General features: G+C 43.7%; 1 protein-coding gene across 4 annotated transcripts in view; it reads left to right on the top strand.

Annotated features, from left to right (window-relative positions):
• Window positions 1-17881, top strand: part of C2H8orf89 (chromosome 2 C8orf89 homolog) — a 32926-nt gene extending 15045 nt beyond the window's left edge. For 2 of the 4 annotated variants that reach the window (XM_075919794.1, XM_075919793.1), the window contains exons 5-7: window positions 5831-5941; window positions 8761-8825; window positions 12698-13001. In XM_075919794.1, coding sequence (XP_075775909.1) covers window positions 5831-5941; window positions 8761-8825; window positions 12698-12849 — 328 coding nt within the window. In that variant the 3' untranslated portion in view covers window positions 12850-13001. Of the gene's footprint in view, window positions 1-5830; window positions 5942-8760; window positions 8826-11087; window positions 11871-12697; window positions 13002-17694 lie in introns of those variants that run through there. The other 2 variants (XM_075919796.1, XM_075919795.1) reach the window with 2 other exon arrangements.
• Window positions 17882-18900: the final 1019 nt, after the last annotated feature.

Here is an 18900-nt window from a genome sequence, read left to right as displayed (position 1 = left end):
CATTTTTCTGTGGTCTTGACCTTGATGAGGCAATTCCCCCACTTACTCTTCCTCAAGGGCCACTTTCATAGCTTTGGGACCAATTAGGTGTTCTTTTTATTTAGATACTTCTAGCATGACCCAAGCCTCTCATATGGGCAGGCTTCAAATCTGAGATCATTACAGAAAGTCCCACTCAGAGATTACCATAGTCTAGAAAGAGCTGCTTTTACATCTAAAAATGTAAATTCCATTTTAGATCAGATACTTAAGTGTTCCCAGGCCTAATTTGTATATGAGTTCTCCCTCTCACAGCTTTTCCCATCTTACTTTAATAAATGCATTTCATTTCTGTATCATTTTTATCAGAGGATTTCAAAGTGCTTTAAAACCATAAGCAAACAGGACCATATGAAGTAAATACAAAATATCCACTCCCTATAGATAGGGAAATTAAAGAAGAGAGGTGAAAAGACTTGCCTCAGGACACAAAAGTCCATGGTAGAGTTGACTCATGACTTGCAACCCTGTATTCTAATCACCATACTGCATTCATCTCACTGTCCTCTTCTGCTTTAGCACACTGTTGTCCTTAATGAGATCTTCATTCCTATTGCCTGCGGAGAACTTACTACAGAAATTGTTTTGTTTTTTCTTTCTTTTTTATATCCCAATTCTTCCCACCCTTGACAGAAGTATTACCTATTAAGAAACAACAAGTAGTTCTGTGACATCTTAGAGACTAACAAAATATTTATTTAATTTATTTATTTATATAGTATAATGAGATTTTGTGGGCAAAACATGGGTTTTGCCCAGGAAATCTCACGATACTGTGTGTGTGTGTGTGTGTGTGTGTGTGTGTGTGTGTGTGTGTGTGTGTGTGTGTGTGTGTGTATTAGTCTCTAAGGGTATGTCTACACTACAGCGCTAATTCGAACGAACTTAGTTCGAATTAGTTAATTCGAACTAAGCTAATTCGAACTAACGCATCTAGAACTAAAAACTAGTTCGAATTAGCGTTTTGCTAATTCGAACAAGCGCGTCCACACTGATTGGACGCAGGGGCGCATTTAAGGGCGGCTGAAACCGGTTCTGGTAGGGCATCAGGTCAGTAGTTGCGTTGTGTGGCTGCTGTCTGAGGCTATCTGAGGCTCGTGCTTAAAGGGACCCCCCCGGACAGCCGGTTCTCAGCTTTTCCTGCTTGCTTGCCAACCTCGCCGAGGGACAGCAAAGTGTTGATCTCTGCGCCCGTGTGTGTCGGTGCTTCCCTTCGGGGACGCCGCCGCAGGTGGCAACATGGAGCCAGAGCTCGCCCTGCACCTTCTGGTGCACTTTCTGGACTTGCTGCTGCAAGCCTGCCAGCAATGGCTCGTGGCTGCCTGGCACCTCCTGGTGCACGTCAGCCCCTTGCCTCTCCACCTGGCCTCCCTGGGGGCCGTGGAGGAGCCGTGGCAGCGCCCTGGCACCGGCGTGCCCCGCCGCATCTGGCGTCTGGACACCAGCAGCGACTGGTGGGACCGCATCGTCCTGGAGCGCTGGGAAGACCGACAGTGGACCCAGAACTTCAGGATGAGGAGGGACACCTTCCTGGAGCTCTGCGAGTGGCTTGCCCCTGCTCTGCGCAGAAGGGACACTCACATGAGGCCCGCCATCCCCCTCCAGAAGCGGGTGGCCATCGCCCTCTGGAAGCTCTCCACACCGGACAGCTACCGATCCGTCGGGAACCAGTTCGGCGTGGGCAGATCCACAGTCGGAGCGGTGCTCATGCAGGTATGGCACTCGTCGGCCACTGCGTCGGGGGGGGAAGGGGGCTGCAAGGAGGGGATGGGCCGCCCCAGGGACAAAGGGGGGGTGGGAGGAGGTGAAAGCGCCCCGCACCGGAGGGGTCGGTCTGTCCCGGCCGTACTACATGCCGCCAGGGGGGTTGCTTCCAGGAGTGGGGCGCGGGGCACTGCCAGGACATGAATGCTCCCAGCCACCCGGGCGCCCCACTGATTGGCGCTTTGCTGTGTCTCTCTCCGCAGGTGGTCAAGGCCATCAACCGGGTGCTGCTCCGCAGGGTGGTCCACCTCGCCGACCCGGACGCCGTCATCCGGGGATTTGGCGCCCTCGGCTTCCCCAACTGTGGGGGGGCCATCGACGGGATGCACATCCCCATCCGTGCCCCGGAACACCATGCGTCCCGGTACGTCAACCGCAAGGGGTACTTCTCCATCCTCCTGCAGGCCGTGTGCGACCACCGAGGACAGTTCACAGACATTAATGTGGGCTGGTCCGGCAAAGCACACGACGCCCGGGTGTACCGCAGCTCTTCCGTGTGCCAGCGGCTGCAGGACAGGACCTTCTTCCCCAACCGCCACATCAGGGTCGGGGACGTGGACATGCCCGTCTGCCTGGTGGGGGATGCCGCCTACCCACTGCAGCCGTGGTGATGAAGCCCTACATGGGGCACCTCAATCCCTCCCGCCAGGCCTTCAATGCCAGGCTGACCAGGACCCGCATCGTGGTGGAGGGGGCCTTCGGGCGACTGAAAGCCCGCTTTCGATGCCTCCTCACCCGTCTGGACCTGGCCGAGCACAACATTCCTCCCATGGTGGCAGCATGTTGTGTACTCCACAATTTATGTGAGAGAAAGGGGGAGGCTTTCCTGCCAGCCTGGATGGCTGAGGCTGACCACATGGCTCGCCACTACGGTCAGCCCCGCACCGCCGCCGTCCGGGAAGCCCAGCGGGAGAGCTTCCTGGTGGAGGAGGATGGACCTCTCCCTGCATGCCCCACTGGGGCCTTCTTCCACCCTACCCCCTTCTCCTTTCCCCTCCCTACCTACTGTCAAATAAAGACACCTGTTTTTCAAACAAAAACATCTTTTTATTTTACATAAATGGGGTGGGGGGAGGGAGGGAGGAAGGAGGGTAGGAGAGGGGAGGGGGAAACCTGGGACGAGGGAGCTGGAAGGGGAGTGAAGGGAGGAAGGGAAAGAAAAGCTCAGGGGTGGGGGTCCGGCTGCCTCTCCTGTCTCGCAACACTGCGGGTCTGGGGGTGTTGGTGGGGAATGGTTGTGGAGGGTGGGGCAGGAGGGACGGGGGGTGTGGAGGAAGCAGGAGCGGGAGCAGGAGGGGGAGCAGGGGGAGGAGGAGGAGGAGGAGCAGGGGGAGCAGGAGGGGGAGCAGGGGGAGCAGGAGGAATTGGGAAGCGGTCGAGCAGGCTCTGGAGGTGGCCTCGCAGGGCACGGCCCTGCTCTTCCAGTGCCTCCAAGCTCCTCCGGCGCAGCCTCAGGTCCTCCTGGACCCAGTGGTCCTGGAGACGGAGCTGTTGCTCCAGGAACCGGAGGTACTGCCTCTGGTACTCCTCCTGGTTCCTGGCTCTCCTGCTTGCCCGGGCGCGGGCGGCTGCTGCAGGCGGGGTGGTACGCCCTGCAGTCCCAGGTGCTGCGGTGAAACAAGAACAGCGGTCAATTACCCCAGGGCCCCAGGTATGTGAAACCCAGCTCCCCTCTGCAAGGCCAGGACCCCTGCAGGATCCCCAGCTGCTGCTCCGTGGTGGGCAAGGCCCAGGCGCACGGTCCCGGGGCTCCCTCTCGCCCCAGCCCCCCGTACACATAAGGGGAGCATGATGGTACTCACAGGTGGACGCCTCCCCGGCCTCGGACGACACAGGCGAGCGGCTCTGTGGGGTGCCTCGGGGGTCCCGGGTGCTGGGCAGGCTGCCGGCAGGCTCCTGGCTCTCGGAGCCCTCCTCCTCCTCCTCCTCCTCCTCCTCTTCCTCCGTCTCTTGGAGTGGTCCCTCTGCCCCGGGGTCTATCATGTCCCGGGGGGCAGGGACGGCAATAGCCCCCAGGAGGCGGTCCAGAGCCTGGAAGTGGGGGCACGCCTCCGGGTCGGCCCCTGGCAGGCAGGCCCGGGAGTAGGACTGCCGCAGGTCCTTTATTTTCCAGCGCACCTGCTCCCGGCTGCGCTGGTGGCCCCTGGCGGCCAGGCTGGCAGCCATGCGGCCGTAGACTGCCGCATTCCTGTGGCTAGTGCGGAGATCGTGGACATTGGAGGCTTCCCCCCAAACCTCGATGTGGTCCACAATCTCCGCACTAGACCACGCGGGCGCCCGCCTCTTGCGGCCCCGGGCAGGGTTCTGGGAGCCGCCAGGCTGGTCCCGGGAAGAGGGGGAGGGCTGGGTGTCATCGGGTGGCTGGCTCATGGGTGTCAGCTGCTGGGTGTGCTGGCACGGGTGCTGGCAGCCTTACAACTGGCACAAACTGTGTAGCCAGCCCGTGGCCCTTTAAGGGCTCCGGGGCCGGGAGGGGGGCAGTAGAGTTTGCTTGGTGTTGGCCAGAGTGGCCACCAGGGCAAGCTGGGGAGGGCTAGCCTCCCACTAGTTCGAATTAAGGGTCTACACAGCCCTTAATTCGAACTAGTAAGTTCGAACTAGGCTTAATCCTCGTGGAATGAGGATTACCTAGTTTGAACTAAGCGCTCCGTTAGTTCGAATTAAGTTCAAACTACCGGAGCGCTAGTGTAGCGCCTATGAAAGTTAGTTCGAACTAACGTCCGTTAGTTCGAACTAACTTTGTAGTGTAGACATACCCTAAGGTGCCACATGACCGCTTGTTGTTTTTAAAGTTACAGACTAACACAGGTACCCCTCTGAAACTCCCTCCCCCCCCCCCATAATGTAGATCTTTATAATATATTTCCTTGCCTTTCTTACCTGTTTATGTCACTGGGCTGTGGATTCCCATTGAGTTAGTACCCATGGAAATAAATGTGACAGTTCTCACTTCAAAGCTCTCTGGTTTGTTTAAATGAGGATTCTGGGGAATAATGAGGAGGCTTGGTTAGTCCAGGGGTGGGCAAAAGAGCCTCCTCGGGCTGCATCCGGCCTACCACACGGGTTGATTCAGCCCGCGGAGGCCCTGCCACTCCCCTGCCCCCAGGCCAATTAGGGTCTGGGGGCAGTGGGAAGCGCACAAAGTTTCCTCTGCCCTGCCAGGAGCACACGGCGCTTTGAAGCATGCTCCCACACCCCTAGGCCAGAGGCATGGGTGCTTAGTGGGAAGGGAGGGCAAAGGGGCTCCCCCACCCCCAGACCAATCATGGTCAGTGGGTGAGGAAGCCCAAAGCATCCTGGCCTCGCCCCTTCCATTTGAGGGCCCTCCCTCTGCCGTGCAGCATGGGGACACTTCAGAAATTTTTGAAGTGGCCCCCGGCAAAAAATTATTGCCCACCTCGGGTTAGTCATTCACCTGCTAAGAGGGCTGAAAGTGATGGGGAAATAACTAGCGAGACTCAATATTACCAGCAGAGCTTTCCTCACAGTACCCAGAGGCGGATTTACAATGAAACATATAGTGCCCTGTCAAAGGGCCCCCTCAATGTCTCAGGGCCTCCAGAGCCGGGCAGTCCAGCACCGGGTCCAGCACCTCCTCCCACACAGGGAGTGAGTGGCTCCTCTGCCGGTGGGGTAGGGGGGCAGTCCCTCTGTCGAGAGGGCTGAGGGATGCAGAAAAGCAGGGAGCCCCACCGGCAGGCTACAACCTCAGGAGAGTCTTCAGGAGGTGGCGAACAGCACAAGCACAGGCCGGAAGGCTTCAGGGGAGCATGGGGCAGCTGCATTCACTTTTAGTTAGAGTACATGTGGGTCTCTCCCTGCATCTCTGGGTCAGCCAGTGCAGGGCCATGGAGATTACGTTTTTTTAGAAAGCACCCTTATCCAAAGCACTTTACAACAGTTAGCTAATGGTACAAACAATATTTGGAAAGGACCTTAAGTGGTCCACCGAGACCCTCAGCAATTTTCAAGTGGTCTGTGAAAAAAAAAAGATCACTTTATGAAAGATAAATACTTCTTTTGGTAGGGGAGACATACCTGTGAAGGATCTGCAGAGGAGAGGACTAGATTCTTGGAACCCAAGTCCACTGAAGATGCCAGCCATTCATGATGGAGGTGGAGAGATAGGAGCTTCAAGGTACAGAATTTTTAGTGGAGGTGGGGGAAATGTAACCTCGGTTCTCTTATGAAAGAAACCCATGAAATGGCATGGCTACAGGAAAGGGAAAATTGAGGGAAAAGAGAAACAGAAGGACAATGGTTTAAATGTTACTATCAAAACAACATTTTTGTTTGTGTAAGCTGCATCTCCACTTGGATTGTTGCTGGTACAGTTCTATTTGTTTGTCTATACCAGCAAATATAAACAAGCCCTGAAACTTCAGAGCACTGGAGAGAATCATATATGGAAAGGCATATGTACAAAAGGTACAGAGAGGGAGGAGGGATGTTGATGGAAAAGATCAGACTTTTATGTTAGTATATATGCACTTGTGTTACTTCATAGTGACTTGTTTGTAAAACATTGGGCAGAAAACTGGATGCAACCCTTTATCAATAATCTATAACATATCCTCACTCTCAGAAGCCTTGGAGGAAAGACCAATTCTCGCTTACAAACAACCCCCTCGCCTCAAACAAATACTTTTCAGTAACCACGCAACACACCTCCATCATAATCATCCAGGAACCCATCCCTGCAATCAGCCCCGGTGCCAACTCTGTCCACACATCTACACAAGTGATTTCATCACTGGACTCAGTGACATCAGCCACCAAATCAAAGGCTCATTTAACTGCACATCCATTAATGTGATCTATGCCATCTAATGCCAGCAAAGCCCCACTGCCATGTATATTGGCCAAACTGGACAATCTCTGCAGGAAGGAATTAATGGACACAAATCAGATATCTGAAACGGCAACACACAAAAACCTGTTGGAGAACTCTTTAATCTTCCTGGACACTCATTAATGCATCTCCAAGTCGCAGTTGTTTTTCAGACCAATTCCACAAGCCAAATACACAGAGAAGGATTGGAACTTAACTTCATTCACAAGTTTAATTCTTATGCTAATGGTCTGAACTGGGATAGAGCAGTGGTCCTCAATGCGGTGCCCGTGGGTGCCATGGCGCCCGCTGGGGCATTTATGTGCACCCGCCAAGTGATCGGGGCCGGCTCCGGGCGCACGGCCCTGCCCCCGAACACAGACAAAAGGTTGGGGACCACTGGGATAGCGAATGGCTCACACACTATCTTCCACCTTTTAATGATTTAACCAACCAAACAATGGAGGTGTTAATGGTTCTTAACAGCCTCTTGTAACTATTTGAACTATCTACTCACTGTCTCACTTTTTCTTCCTCCACTCTCCTTTTATCTTCTTCCCCATCCCCCCCCCCCTTCCCTTATTTATTCTTAGATCTGGACTTATTATACTCTGATTATCTGAAGAAGTAGGTTTTTCCCACGAAAGCTCATGATACCATCTACATGTTTTGTTAGTCTTTAAGGTGCTACTAGACTATTTGTTGTTTTTTAAGTTTTTCCTGTTACAGACTAACTTGGCTACCCCTCTGAAGCTTTTACTTATTGTAATTAGTACCACAGAGGTCATTATAGTCTGGTGAAATAAAATTCCATACTGTGAAAAAGTTAAAAAGACTGAAAAAGAGATTACTATTTTAAAATTAGATGGAACATATACAATAAAGTACCAGATTAGCATAATTTCATATTCACTAGACCTAAATGTCAAGAGATATATTTAGCCTTCTGTTCAATCCCTATAGTCTACAGGGGATGAAGGGCTGTCCTCAGAGGACAGCTACAAACTCCCCTGGTGTATGAACAATCCCTGATGGCATAAATAAGACATCTGTTTTTATGCATCTAACAAAAATGTTCTTGACAGTAACTTTTGGAGGTGATAGAAATGTAGCCGTGTTAGTCTGGGGTAGCTGAAGCAAAATGCAGGACATTGTCCTGCATTTTGGAGGTGGACTGCTTTGGCCAACCACCTCCTGGCAAAGGGTATGTCTACACAACAACATCTTTTCGAAATAATTAGCATTATTTCAAAATAACTTTGTCTGCGTCTACACAGCAGGCAGTTATTTCAAAATAATGTCAAAATACTGTCAAGCCAGAGGAGTTCTTACTCCGACTCCTGTAAACCTCATTGTACGAGGAGTAAGGGAAGTCGGCAGAAGAGTGCTCTATTTCGAAATAAGTGTTATGTAGACACTCCCAATTCCAAAATAAGCTATTTTGCAATTAGCTACACAATTAATGTAGCTCAATTTGCGTAGTTTATTTCGAGTTAAATCCTGCTGTGTAGATGCACGCACCTGTACTATTTGCTCTTCGGAGAAGAGCCAGAATAGTTGGTTGGTAATCAATTCCATTTAATGAGATTTAGGAGGTTTTTTGGTTTTTTTTGTTTTTGTTTTCTGCTGTTCTTTATTGTCTATAGTTGTAGCAATTGATTTGATAGTCTCTGCCTTTGAACTTTTTCCAGTTTTGCTGGTTGTGGATACATTAAAGGGGTTCTGCAACAAGAGTACAGGGCTAGGCAATAGCAGATCTGTGTTCCATTCCCAGTTCTATCACTGATAAACTTCTCTATGCCACAAAGCATAATTTCCTTACCTCAATTTACCCATCACAATTAGGATAATAGGAATATAAAATATTTGTAAAGCGCTTTTAGACATTGGATGGAAAGGGCTATGGAAACATAAAATAATTATAGAATTCAAGAATCCTTTCAAACGCTCATCAACAAAACAGTCTTTTGCAATTCCCTCAGATCTTTGGAAATATCTTCAGGAAAGACACTAATGACTTTCAATACAGTGAATAAATCTAACCATTTTTATTTGTGCTATTTATAAAGTGAGTGGTTTTTATTCAGTTATATTAATTCTAAGACTTTGCACTGTGAAATCCATAGATCAAAGAAGAATAACCCTGCTTCCAGCATATATTCACTTCCAGTGGGAACCAAATACAAGTTTGGTAAGAAATGTATAATGTATACAATTATAGTGTTTAGCTCTTGTCAGATGCTGTTAGAATTGAGGAGTTGTAGAAGGGGCAACTCTAAGGGCTTGTCTACATGGATAGTTAATTTGTGTCAACTGTGGTGTGAATCTACCCCACGTTAGCCTGCTTACATACTAACTGTGTTTGTGGACACTGCTGACATGCATTGACAGTTTGTTAATGAGCTTTGATCTAGCCCTTTTTGAAAGAGGATTACAGCCTCAGCTGGCCACAATCTCACTGTCCCTGTGGACAAGCCCTAACTTGTCATTGCATTACAATATAGTTTTCTTGTTGAGCTTTCAATTTCCTTTTGAAAATAATTTTCTCTGTGATAAAACTTCTTGAATTTCTAGTGATTACATACATTTATTCAAGGAATACTGTTTACAGTGAAGTGTAAGAAGAAATATCACCTTTTTCAGGCAGTTAAAAACCAGAGAAGCTGTGATTGATAATAGTAAAAGTCACTTATTTTGAGTATACTGTCAAGTATCAGGAATTATTTCTGTTCTAAGATGACTGAAGAGTCACATGAACAGATGTTTCTTGTTTTTGTTTTTTTGGTGGAGTTGGTGGTTTTTGTTTGTTTGCTTGCTTTTTGCTCAGAATTTCCATTTGTCAGTTCAATTTCATGTGAATAGCTATCTGTTAGAAATGTAACACAATAGTACGCCCAGGGACCGGCACCTATTTACTCATCATACTTGAATTGAATAGGATTCCCCTCTGGCATACCTGCACGTATTTCCTGGGGTGGCTTGGCTCTTGATGGAAGCCCATTCAGGACACACGGTTCTAACGGAACCCCGACCGCATTTTGGTCCCCGGCACGACTTTTTTTCCTCAACATGTTTTTTTTTTTTTGCTCAACAACTTTGAGCCTGGAGTACCGGCAGCTTTTTTCTTACAAAAAAAGCAATGAATTAAATTAAATCTTAAGTGTTATATATAAATGTTTCACATTTGCCTATTGCATGAGCCGTGTGTCCCGAGTGGGCTTCCGTCAGGAGTCTCCTGAGTTGCTGGCTAATGGCTGGCCTTAAACTTTTTGGTTTTTTAATTTTTACATTTTATTAACTAAGGGTATGTCTACACTACCCTCCTAGTTCGAACTAGGAGGGTAATGTAGGCATACCGGACTTGCAAATGAAGCCCGGGATTTGAGGTGTACCGGTAGTTCGGAATAGGAATCCTAGTTCGAACTACCTAGTTCGAGCCCCGTGTAGCCGCGCTGCACGGGGTTCGAACCAGCGGGGTTTTAAAAATGGCGGTTCCCCGCTTATGCAAATGAAGCCCGGGAAATTCAAATCCCGGGCTTCATTTGCAAGTGCGGTATTCCTACATTACCCTCCTAGTTCGAACTAGGAGGGTAGTGTAGACATACCCTAACAGACAAATCCTCAGAACACTAAATGTACAGTGTCCTTTAAAATTCTACAACTAGCTGTAATCTTCCCCACTCCCTCTGTCATTTTGATTCATAGACTGAGCCAGAAATACAAGTTTTACTGCTTTTTCAACTCCCAGTTGATTTCCTAGATTTGTGTGAATAATATCAAATGATGACATCATTCTCTCTGTGTCTGCAGAGGAAGCTACTGCTGTGCAAAGTTGGCTTAGCAAATGAAATAATTCTGTTTTAAGGTGCCTGGCTAATCATTGCCACCAATTCAGTGGAATGACTTTGTTCATCATCAGTAAACAGTACATTTACTGTTTGTATGGTTTCACTCCAGCCCTGAAATGTATTGTGACTAGCATAACTGAGGAGTGATTTTGAGATGCCATTTCATGACAGCAGCAGCAGCATCTTCAGAAGTTAGGCATCTACCTGTATATTTGGGGTTAATAATGTTTGCAAGAAAATGAGGTAGAGTTAGTGTTTGATCCATTCGCTTCTTTATTGCCTGTAGTTTAACTTTCTCATGAGGTAATTCTTTCATCAATGTCTCTTGAAATGCCTTCAATTTTCAACAATATCAGCAATGCATCAATAATTGCTCTGAAGTTTGTTCAAGGCTATGGTAATAGGTTTCAGTATACTCTACATTCCTCTTTAATCCAACATTAGATACTTTGAACAAGATAATTCCATCCATTTAATTATAATTTTCTTCACAAAGTTTTATGAGAATGGGCCAGTTCTTAAATAAATTGTTCAAAACAATCAACCACCGAATTCCATTTAATATCTTAAAGGAGTAATTAGTGTGGATATTCCTGCTCTCTTAGGTGAAGATGATGCAGAATGGTTGTTATGGAAGTATTTTTGTGATTTCAACATTTTCTTTTATTCCTGGAGAAGACCAACTTAAATCTTTAGCTAAAAGATGCATTAAAAGTGCACTGCAGCCAATGTTATTAAGGAGCATGCTTCCATTTCTTCTTCTGAGTATCTTCTCATCTTTCATTGTCTGTGACAGAACTGCGCATATGACAATTTTTGCTCACAGTTTATGACAGCTTTCACTACCACTTCTTTTAAATATTCTGTTGCCCTTTGCACATGTTACTTCAGTCTTCTAAGAAACAGAAATTGAAAGCCCAGAACTTTCAAGAAGCAAGAGCTAGTAGTTAAGCAGACAGACTAGAGGTATTAGACTGTAAGTGTAGGTGTAGCGTGTTTGTGGTGAGATTTAATTGTAACTGCTATTTTTAAATGAAAAATGTAGTATTTTATTATTTTTAAAAATAAATCAAATTTAAATAAAATACTGATATTTTTTATTTTTTTAAAAAGCATTGGTTTTTATCCATCCTGGGGTGGAACTGAGACAGAGGCTATGACTGGCTGTCAGAGCTGGGATTAGAACTGAAGTAACTGATTGTCAATCTTACACTCCACTGAGTAGAATACTGGTCTATAAATGGTATGATGAGATCAGAGAAAAGATTACTTGAATGAACTCACTACAATGTCACTACATTTGAACCTGAAAATAACTTCCAGTAAGTATGGAAAAACATCTGTGTTGTTTTCATTAGAACCTTGGTGTCCAACCATTCTGAAGCAGCAGCATCTAGCCACACTCAACCGGCCAAACAGTCAAATTGTTCAAGTCAACTAGCCACACTCAACCGGCCAAATAGCCACATGTGGCTAGTGAGTTGTGTGTTGGACACCATGGCATTAGAAGACTGTCTCTGGAAGGTGCTACTTCTAAACTCATTTGACCATATTAACTACTTAAACATTGTTATGGTGAAATATCGAGCTAGCAAGTACTATTTTTAGGTTAGTTTGGTTCAAACTAACAATTTATATTACTTGGAAGGATTAATAGGTAGCAAATTAATCTGTCAGTGTCTTGTACAATAGTTTATTATTTGTAATTATAATGAAATATAAATGTCTCTAGATGAAATGCATATCTTTGTTATTAAAAGCCCCTTATGTAAAAATATGTCTACAAGTGGTCACAGATGAACTAAAAAGCAATATGAAAAAAGTAGGAGAAAATGAACAATAGTGGGACTGTAAACCAGAGAGATAACAGTTTTTTATAATTTAACAAAAATATTATAATTTAAAAATATCAGTATCATACATGTTTTTGGCAACTTTTGTTTGTCCACTGCCCCTTTCAATGAGAATTAGTTTGTTGAGATGTTTACCATTTTAAAATACATATACTGTCAAGACTTGATTTCTAGACTCTTACTTCTCTTTATTGAGGTTTTAAGTTGAAAGTGGAATGTCATATTTTAGTGTTAGACCAATGATTGATTAAATATAAACCAACCTTTCAAATAACTCTGCTAAAGACGTACTTCATAGTAAAGGTACTGATGATCTGCCTGAGTTAGTACAGTAGAATTAGTGGTTTTTTCCCCCTCCATAGGTCCTCACCATTTCATAGATCCTTTTGCTGGAGCTCCACCTGAATACATACAGAGACTTTCTGAAATGAAATCATTTCAGTGTGAAACTATACGCCAAGAGAAAAACAAAACATTGAAAAAGGGCAAGAAGCAAGAGACATGGACAAGCTGATGGGCAAGAAACAAACTCTTGTGTACACTGTTTTGTGAGCTAAGATTGTTTTGCCCACTGAAATACAAAAGCTTTGCATTTTAAATACAGTAAGATACTAAATAATGTTTTACCTGAAAACCCGTTTAATGTAAATAAACTGTAAATACCAAATCTTGTGATATATTTAATAAATATTTTATATATTTATACAGAGCAGTGTGCAGTGTTTTCATTACAGTCATAACTTGAGTCTTAAAGATATAGATTACAATTTGTAAAATGTAAACATCAAAGGTTAATCTTTAAATGTACTGTCAAAAGATAGTTTCCATTATAGAAGTCTGTTTTCATATAGCTGCTTTTTAGAAGAGGAGTTAATATTATCAAAGGGCTGCTCCTCATTTAATCTTTAATAAGTTTATTTCTGTATTCGATAAAAGGGTAGTTTTATATAATTTGTAATGAACTTACTTTACAGTTTAACATATGGAATTACTAAAGGTACTGTTTGATTAGTAATTGTTTTGATCACTTTATTAAAAATGAAGTATCTGTTTGTAGATTTGTTTGCATGTCTGTCTTTCATTGAGTCTTGTTTCATAGTTGTAGGAAACCAAAGAAAGCCGTTTACATGACACAGTAAAATTAAGTAGGAAGAAAAATTTCCACTGGGTGGCATAGTTGCTCCCATGTAAAATCCACTGTTTGTATATCATTAATAAACTTTGAGTCCAGAGCTGTTCGCTTTAAATAAAATCCTTCTGCTGATCTGGCAATTAAGAGACTCAGGTGGGAAATGGAAATCCTTCCTCCACAGTGTGTTCCTTCCTTCTGCCCAAAGTCATGACAGCTTCTCTGAGGGACTGCCTTCAGAATTGTGGGAGATACGCAAGAGAAGAGATAGGTTTCCCTGGATTTTCTCCTTCTCCAATCCCATCCCAAACATTCTGGGGAGCCCAACATACATTTTGTCTGTAAATTAATTTGTGATTGCTTCATGCCATCAGAGAGAAAGGTATCTTTTGGAGGGGTAGAAGCAGGGAAGTGCCCTGAAAACATAGCTTCTGTGTAGGGGTCATCTCCCCTGAATCTCTTGAGATAGAACTCCCAAACTGCTTCAGAAGTAGAATGAGCAAATCCTATATTAATGATGAAAGAATTCCTAGGAACTGCAGCTTGAAAGCTCAGTTGTCTTCTCTATGTGGATTATTACTGCTTAGAGGAAATAATATCCTTAACTGCCATAAACTACTTTAGGCCAACATTATTTTTAAAATATGCCCCTAATTTTCTGCAAGTAATTAGAAACATTTCCTGCTAGGCAGAGAAGCCTACAAGCAATGTCTAATGTTATTTTAAATCTATTAATAAAGCCTAGTAAAACAATACTTCAAGTACTGTGTATAATTAGAAATTTGATGATATCTGGTTCTCTTACAGGAATGCTCAGACTTGCAATACCTGTTTTAGAGTATAAAGAAAAATATGACTTGTAGTGTTTGAGTAACATCAGGTATCTCATTGTAAAAGTCATGGTGTTTCCCTTTCCTGGTTTGTAACTTGATATTTTCTGATATTCTGTCCAAATCTAACCAAAGCAAGGGCTAGAAAATAACTGGAATATCAAATGCCATTCTCCTATTGGTAAAGACTATATTTTATACAGGTTGAAACTCTCTTAACTGAGATTCTTTGGTCCAGCAATGTCCATGGTCCAGAAGGGATGTTGCAGGACCAGAAAGTCCCAATGAGGGCCAGTGGCAAGGATCCCTGTGGGATTGGCAGGGCAGTGGGCTGCCGGCAGCAAACTGACAGCAGTGTTGCCCAGCACGTGGCAGCAGGGCTGTCCAGCAGGGTTGGAAGACCCGGCGTGTGGCTGTCTGGCAAGACTGGCAGTCATGGTAGCTCAGTGGAGCAGGAAGTCTCAGTGCGTACGGCTGCCTGGCATGTCCCAAGGCTTCAGCATGGCACACATGGTAGCCCGATGGGTCTAGAAGCCCCGGTGCAGGGATGTCTGGTGGGTCCCAGAGTCATGGCAGCAATGGCTGCCAAGCAGGGTCATCAGCACAGCAAGGCCAGCAGGAGGTAGGGAGCAGGCCGAGAGGCCAGAAGATGGATAGGGGTGATGATGGCAGGAGTCCAAAAATTACCTCCCCTGATCCAGCAAAATCCCTCATCTGAGACTGGTCAGGTCCCTGGTATGCTGGACCAGGGAGGTCCAACCTGTATTTTATATAGCATCATTCGACTCAAAGGATCTTAGGGCATGCTAATCAAGTAAATCTATACAGCTTTAAAATAAACTTCCCTGACCACTGAAACTTTGGTCATGTATGGTATTTGATCATGTATGGTATTTTTCTTACTGTGAAAACAATGCAAAAATGCAATGAGAATAAACTAATACTTTTCTGTTTTGAATGTTTAGTGTCATTTAGTTAAGGAAGCATATCAGAGCTTCCTGGAAACTGAACACAGACATCAAATGTTTGCCTATTGGTGACGTCAAATAGTATTATATTTGAAGAAACTGCCAAGAAAATTGTATTGCCTGTGTTTTTGGGCTGTACCTGCAGTCTCACAGAAGATTCACTGAGGGAACATTCTATGCAGTCTGCTTATAGGGTGTAAAAAAGAGGCTGAAAATTTGGTAGGAAACATCAATTTGCAAATTCTCATAGTTTGTAAAATTTCACAAATTAATTTCACCCTGTGAAATTACATTGGAGTTCTTCTATGAAAGTGATGTAACCTTTACAAATACTCCTAACATTTTATCCTGAAATTTAGCCTAACTAGGTGGTAAATAATATGGTAATTGACTGTTAATATACTCTTCATATGACTCTTAATAAGTGCCAAAGAGTAGATTTGTAACATGTCATGTGTCATGAGTAGATGGAAGTCTTTTTTTTAAGTCATATGGCTTAATTTTTTATGATCTTTCTGAAATCAGTTTGTAGCTGTCGGTACTCTACCTCTCAAATTCAGACTATTGATGCATATGAAACCATTGCTGATAAGCGCTACATTAGAAAGATTCAGAGAAGTCATGAAAATGGGTAGAAGTACAAGACATTTATGGGGGTATGAAGAGGAGACTCAATCAATATTTTATAGCCTAGACAGAAGAGTCAAAGGATGTATTTAGACATTAGGAAAGGTAATAGGAAACTAGTCAGTCTGTTTTTCATACTGTTCGAACATAATGCTAGAAGAAAGGGTCACTTGATAAAATGATAGGCAACTTTTAAAGTAAAAAAAAAATCTATTCAACTTGTGGAAGGCACTGGTGCTGGAAGTCTTTGTTAGTCTTTGCAATGACGTTCTATTAATAATTGAATTGTACCTGTAAATTATCCTTAAAAGCCCTGAAAATGGTCTGAGACCTGATTAGCGGGGCATCCTTTTCTTGTCCAATCTCCCTCCCTAGCTGGGAAGCAATTGCTGTTCATTCCTGAGGGCTAAAGGTTCCAAGTCCAGCAGCAAAGATTTCCCAGCTAAGGACCCCAGGAATTCCCTCCTTGTTGGAAGTCCGCTTAAGCCTTGGAAGCTTTCACAACATGGTGTAAGATATTTTTATTTGGCTTAGTTTTGGTTGGAACACCTGTTTATTTGCATTTGCTTATTACAAAAGATGGTGTTTTTAAGGTTACCAAATTGGGTGGTTTTGTGTACATTAAAATTGTGTTGTGACTGTAAATAATTGCTCTGCTTCTATAGTAACAGGTGCTGTAAAAGTAATAAAAGATATTTCCTATTTTGCTTTTTCGTGCTTGCATCCAGAAAGCTGTGGAATGAAATTACAAACAGCTGGCACCAATATGTGAAGTTTTTGATTGGTTAGCGAGTGGCTGTTTAATAATACTGAAATAAATGGTTTATGTCAAAGGAAATGAGCCCTCACTGCCTTATTTGGTAACCAGCCTTGAGTCTGTGAAAGCTAGAATTAGGGTCTGCCTTAAAATAAATATTTAAGGTTCCAACAGCAGATTTAATTATTTTAATATAACTGTGTTGCAGTTTGCTAAGAGCTCTTTTACTGATTCTTTTGTTTAAAGAACAAAGCATTGATTCTCAGTACTTCCTTTAGTTTTAGCTAGACACAGACAATATATTAATATAACTAAGATACAAAATATTGTTTTCCCTGGTATTAATATTGATCAGTTCAAAAGCCCAGGTAGACAGAAATTGCTTTATAAAATTTGTTTTTCTTTGCCTTGGGAACTCATTCTTCTTTTTTTCCTACCCTCCAGTCTGATAAATTAGGTCTGCCTTATTTTTCCTATCACTTCCTGATATAGGATCAGCTCTTTTTAAAGTAGCTTTCTCTCTCAGGGTACATCTACACTGAAGGCTAAAGTCGGTTTAAGATACGCAACTTGAGCTATGTTAATTGTGTAGCTGAAGTCGAAGTAGCTTAACTTGACTTTTGGTGCTGTCTACACAGCACAAAGTTGAAGGAAGAACACTCTTCCTTCAACTTCTTTTACTCTTTGTGAAATGAGAATTACAGAAGTTGGAGTAAGAAGCCCGTTATTTTTAAATTATTTTGAAATAAAAGGCTTGCTGTATAAACATGCACTCTGTTATTTTGAAATAAGTATGCAGTGTAGTCATAGCCAGTGACTTAAGCAGGTTATTTATTAAAAATTGGCCTTTTTTCCCTTAAAAACAATAACTGCTTTGCTAACACTGGACTTCCATTGTTCACAATTTTAATTACCATTATCAGGACCCATTATTGAAATGTTTATGTATTTGCTAATTTGCACAAACATTTAATAGAAATTTCAATGAAAAATGGGCCTGTTTTGAACCCTACAAAACATAAATAAATTTAACATTTTGACATTTCAGCTGAACAGCTGGATGAAGCTTGTCTTGATGAGGAAGGCTCTTGAGAGGTGGTCCCAGACATAGACTTAAGAGATAGGTGCTGCTGAGTTTCATGGATGAGCTGACATGTTTCAGGTCAGGTAATTGCAATAGCACTTCTGTTTAACTTTTTTTCAGTGGCTGAACTCTAATGGTAATAAAATGAAGATGCTAGTACTCCTGCTCATTGCTGTAAGATTTCTAAGAGGCTTCTTAAATCATTGTTATCATAGGTTGGAATGGCTAATTCAGAACTGCTGAAGCACATCAAAGTTATGGGAGTTGCAGCCTCTGCCTAATGAGTCCTAGTTCAAATTTCATGCTGAGGAAGGCTGAGTAAAAGTTAGATATGTTAGTTTATGAATTTGACATTCTTCTACAAATACATGGAATTGCCAGGCTGCATAGGGGCTAATGTCCGCTGAAACAACACTATTAGAGCCCCACAGAAGCAGCCACAACTATTCAGCTATTATCTTGTAGAAATTATCCTTGATAAAAGCAATGGAATGTTAACCCTTTCCTGTCACATCCACACAAAAATGGTGTTCTCCTAGTCGGCTCATGTTTTACCATGAAAATGCTTTGCCCATTGGAGTCACACCAGTCCAGTGATCTTTCTATAATACGCTGAAGCTTAAGAAATGTAAAGAAAAATATTTGGGAGCGGGGGAAATGAAACACTGAGTGATTGAAGGGTCTTAACCTGACTCCAGTGAGAGATCTGCTGCTGAGATGGTAAGGAATCTGAATGTGGTACAAACAGCACTTGGATCCAGCTGGAGATACATTATTTGTTGGAAGGAAACTGGACCATCCTCCTGCCCACTTCCCAGAATGTGAAATGTGGGTGCCCTGCCTCCTCCTCTCTATCCCACTCTGACCCTACAATCATGAAGAGCTAAATGTTCACTGATGGCAGTAAAATAGCTCTTCCATTATAGAATACATGGACCTGAACTCAGATCATCTACTAATTTTACTACAGTAGAATCTCAGAGTTACAAACAACAAAGTTATGAACACTAACCAGTTAACAATACTCCTACCAGCCCTGCAATACATCTGAGACAAAAAAAAAAAAGGCTAATGGAGTTGACATTGTTTCTGTGTTTGTTTCATTTAAAGTAAAATGCAGCATTTTCTTCCTCATAGTACCATTTCCAAGCTGTATTAAATCAGTGATCT

This window comes from Pelodiscus sinensis, chromosome 2 (assembly GCF_049634645.1).
Source record: "Pelodiscus sinensis isolate JC-2024 chromosome 2, ASM4963464v1, whole genome shotgun sequence".
Lineage (NCBI taxonomy): Eukaryota > Metazoa > Chordata > Testudines > Trionychidae > Pelodiscus > Pelodiscus sinensis.
The sequence above is the reverse complement of the archived record's forward strand: the minus strand, read 5'-3'. Positions and strand labels throughout refer to the sequence as shown.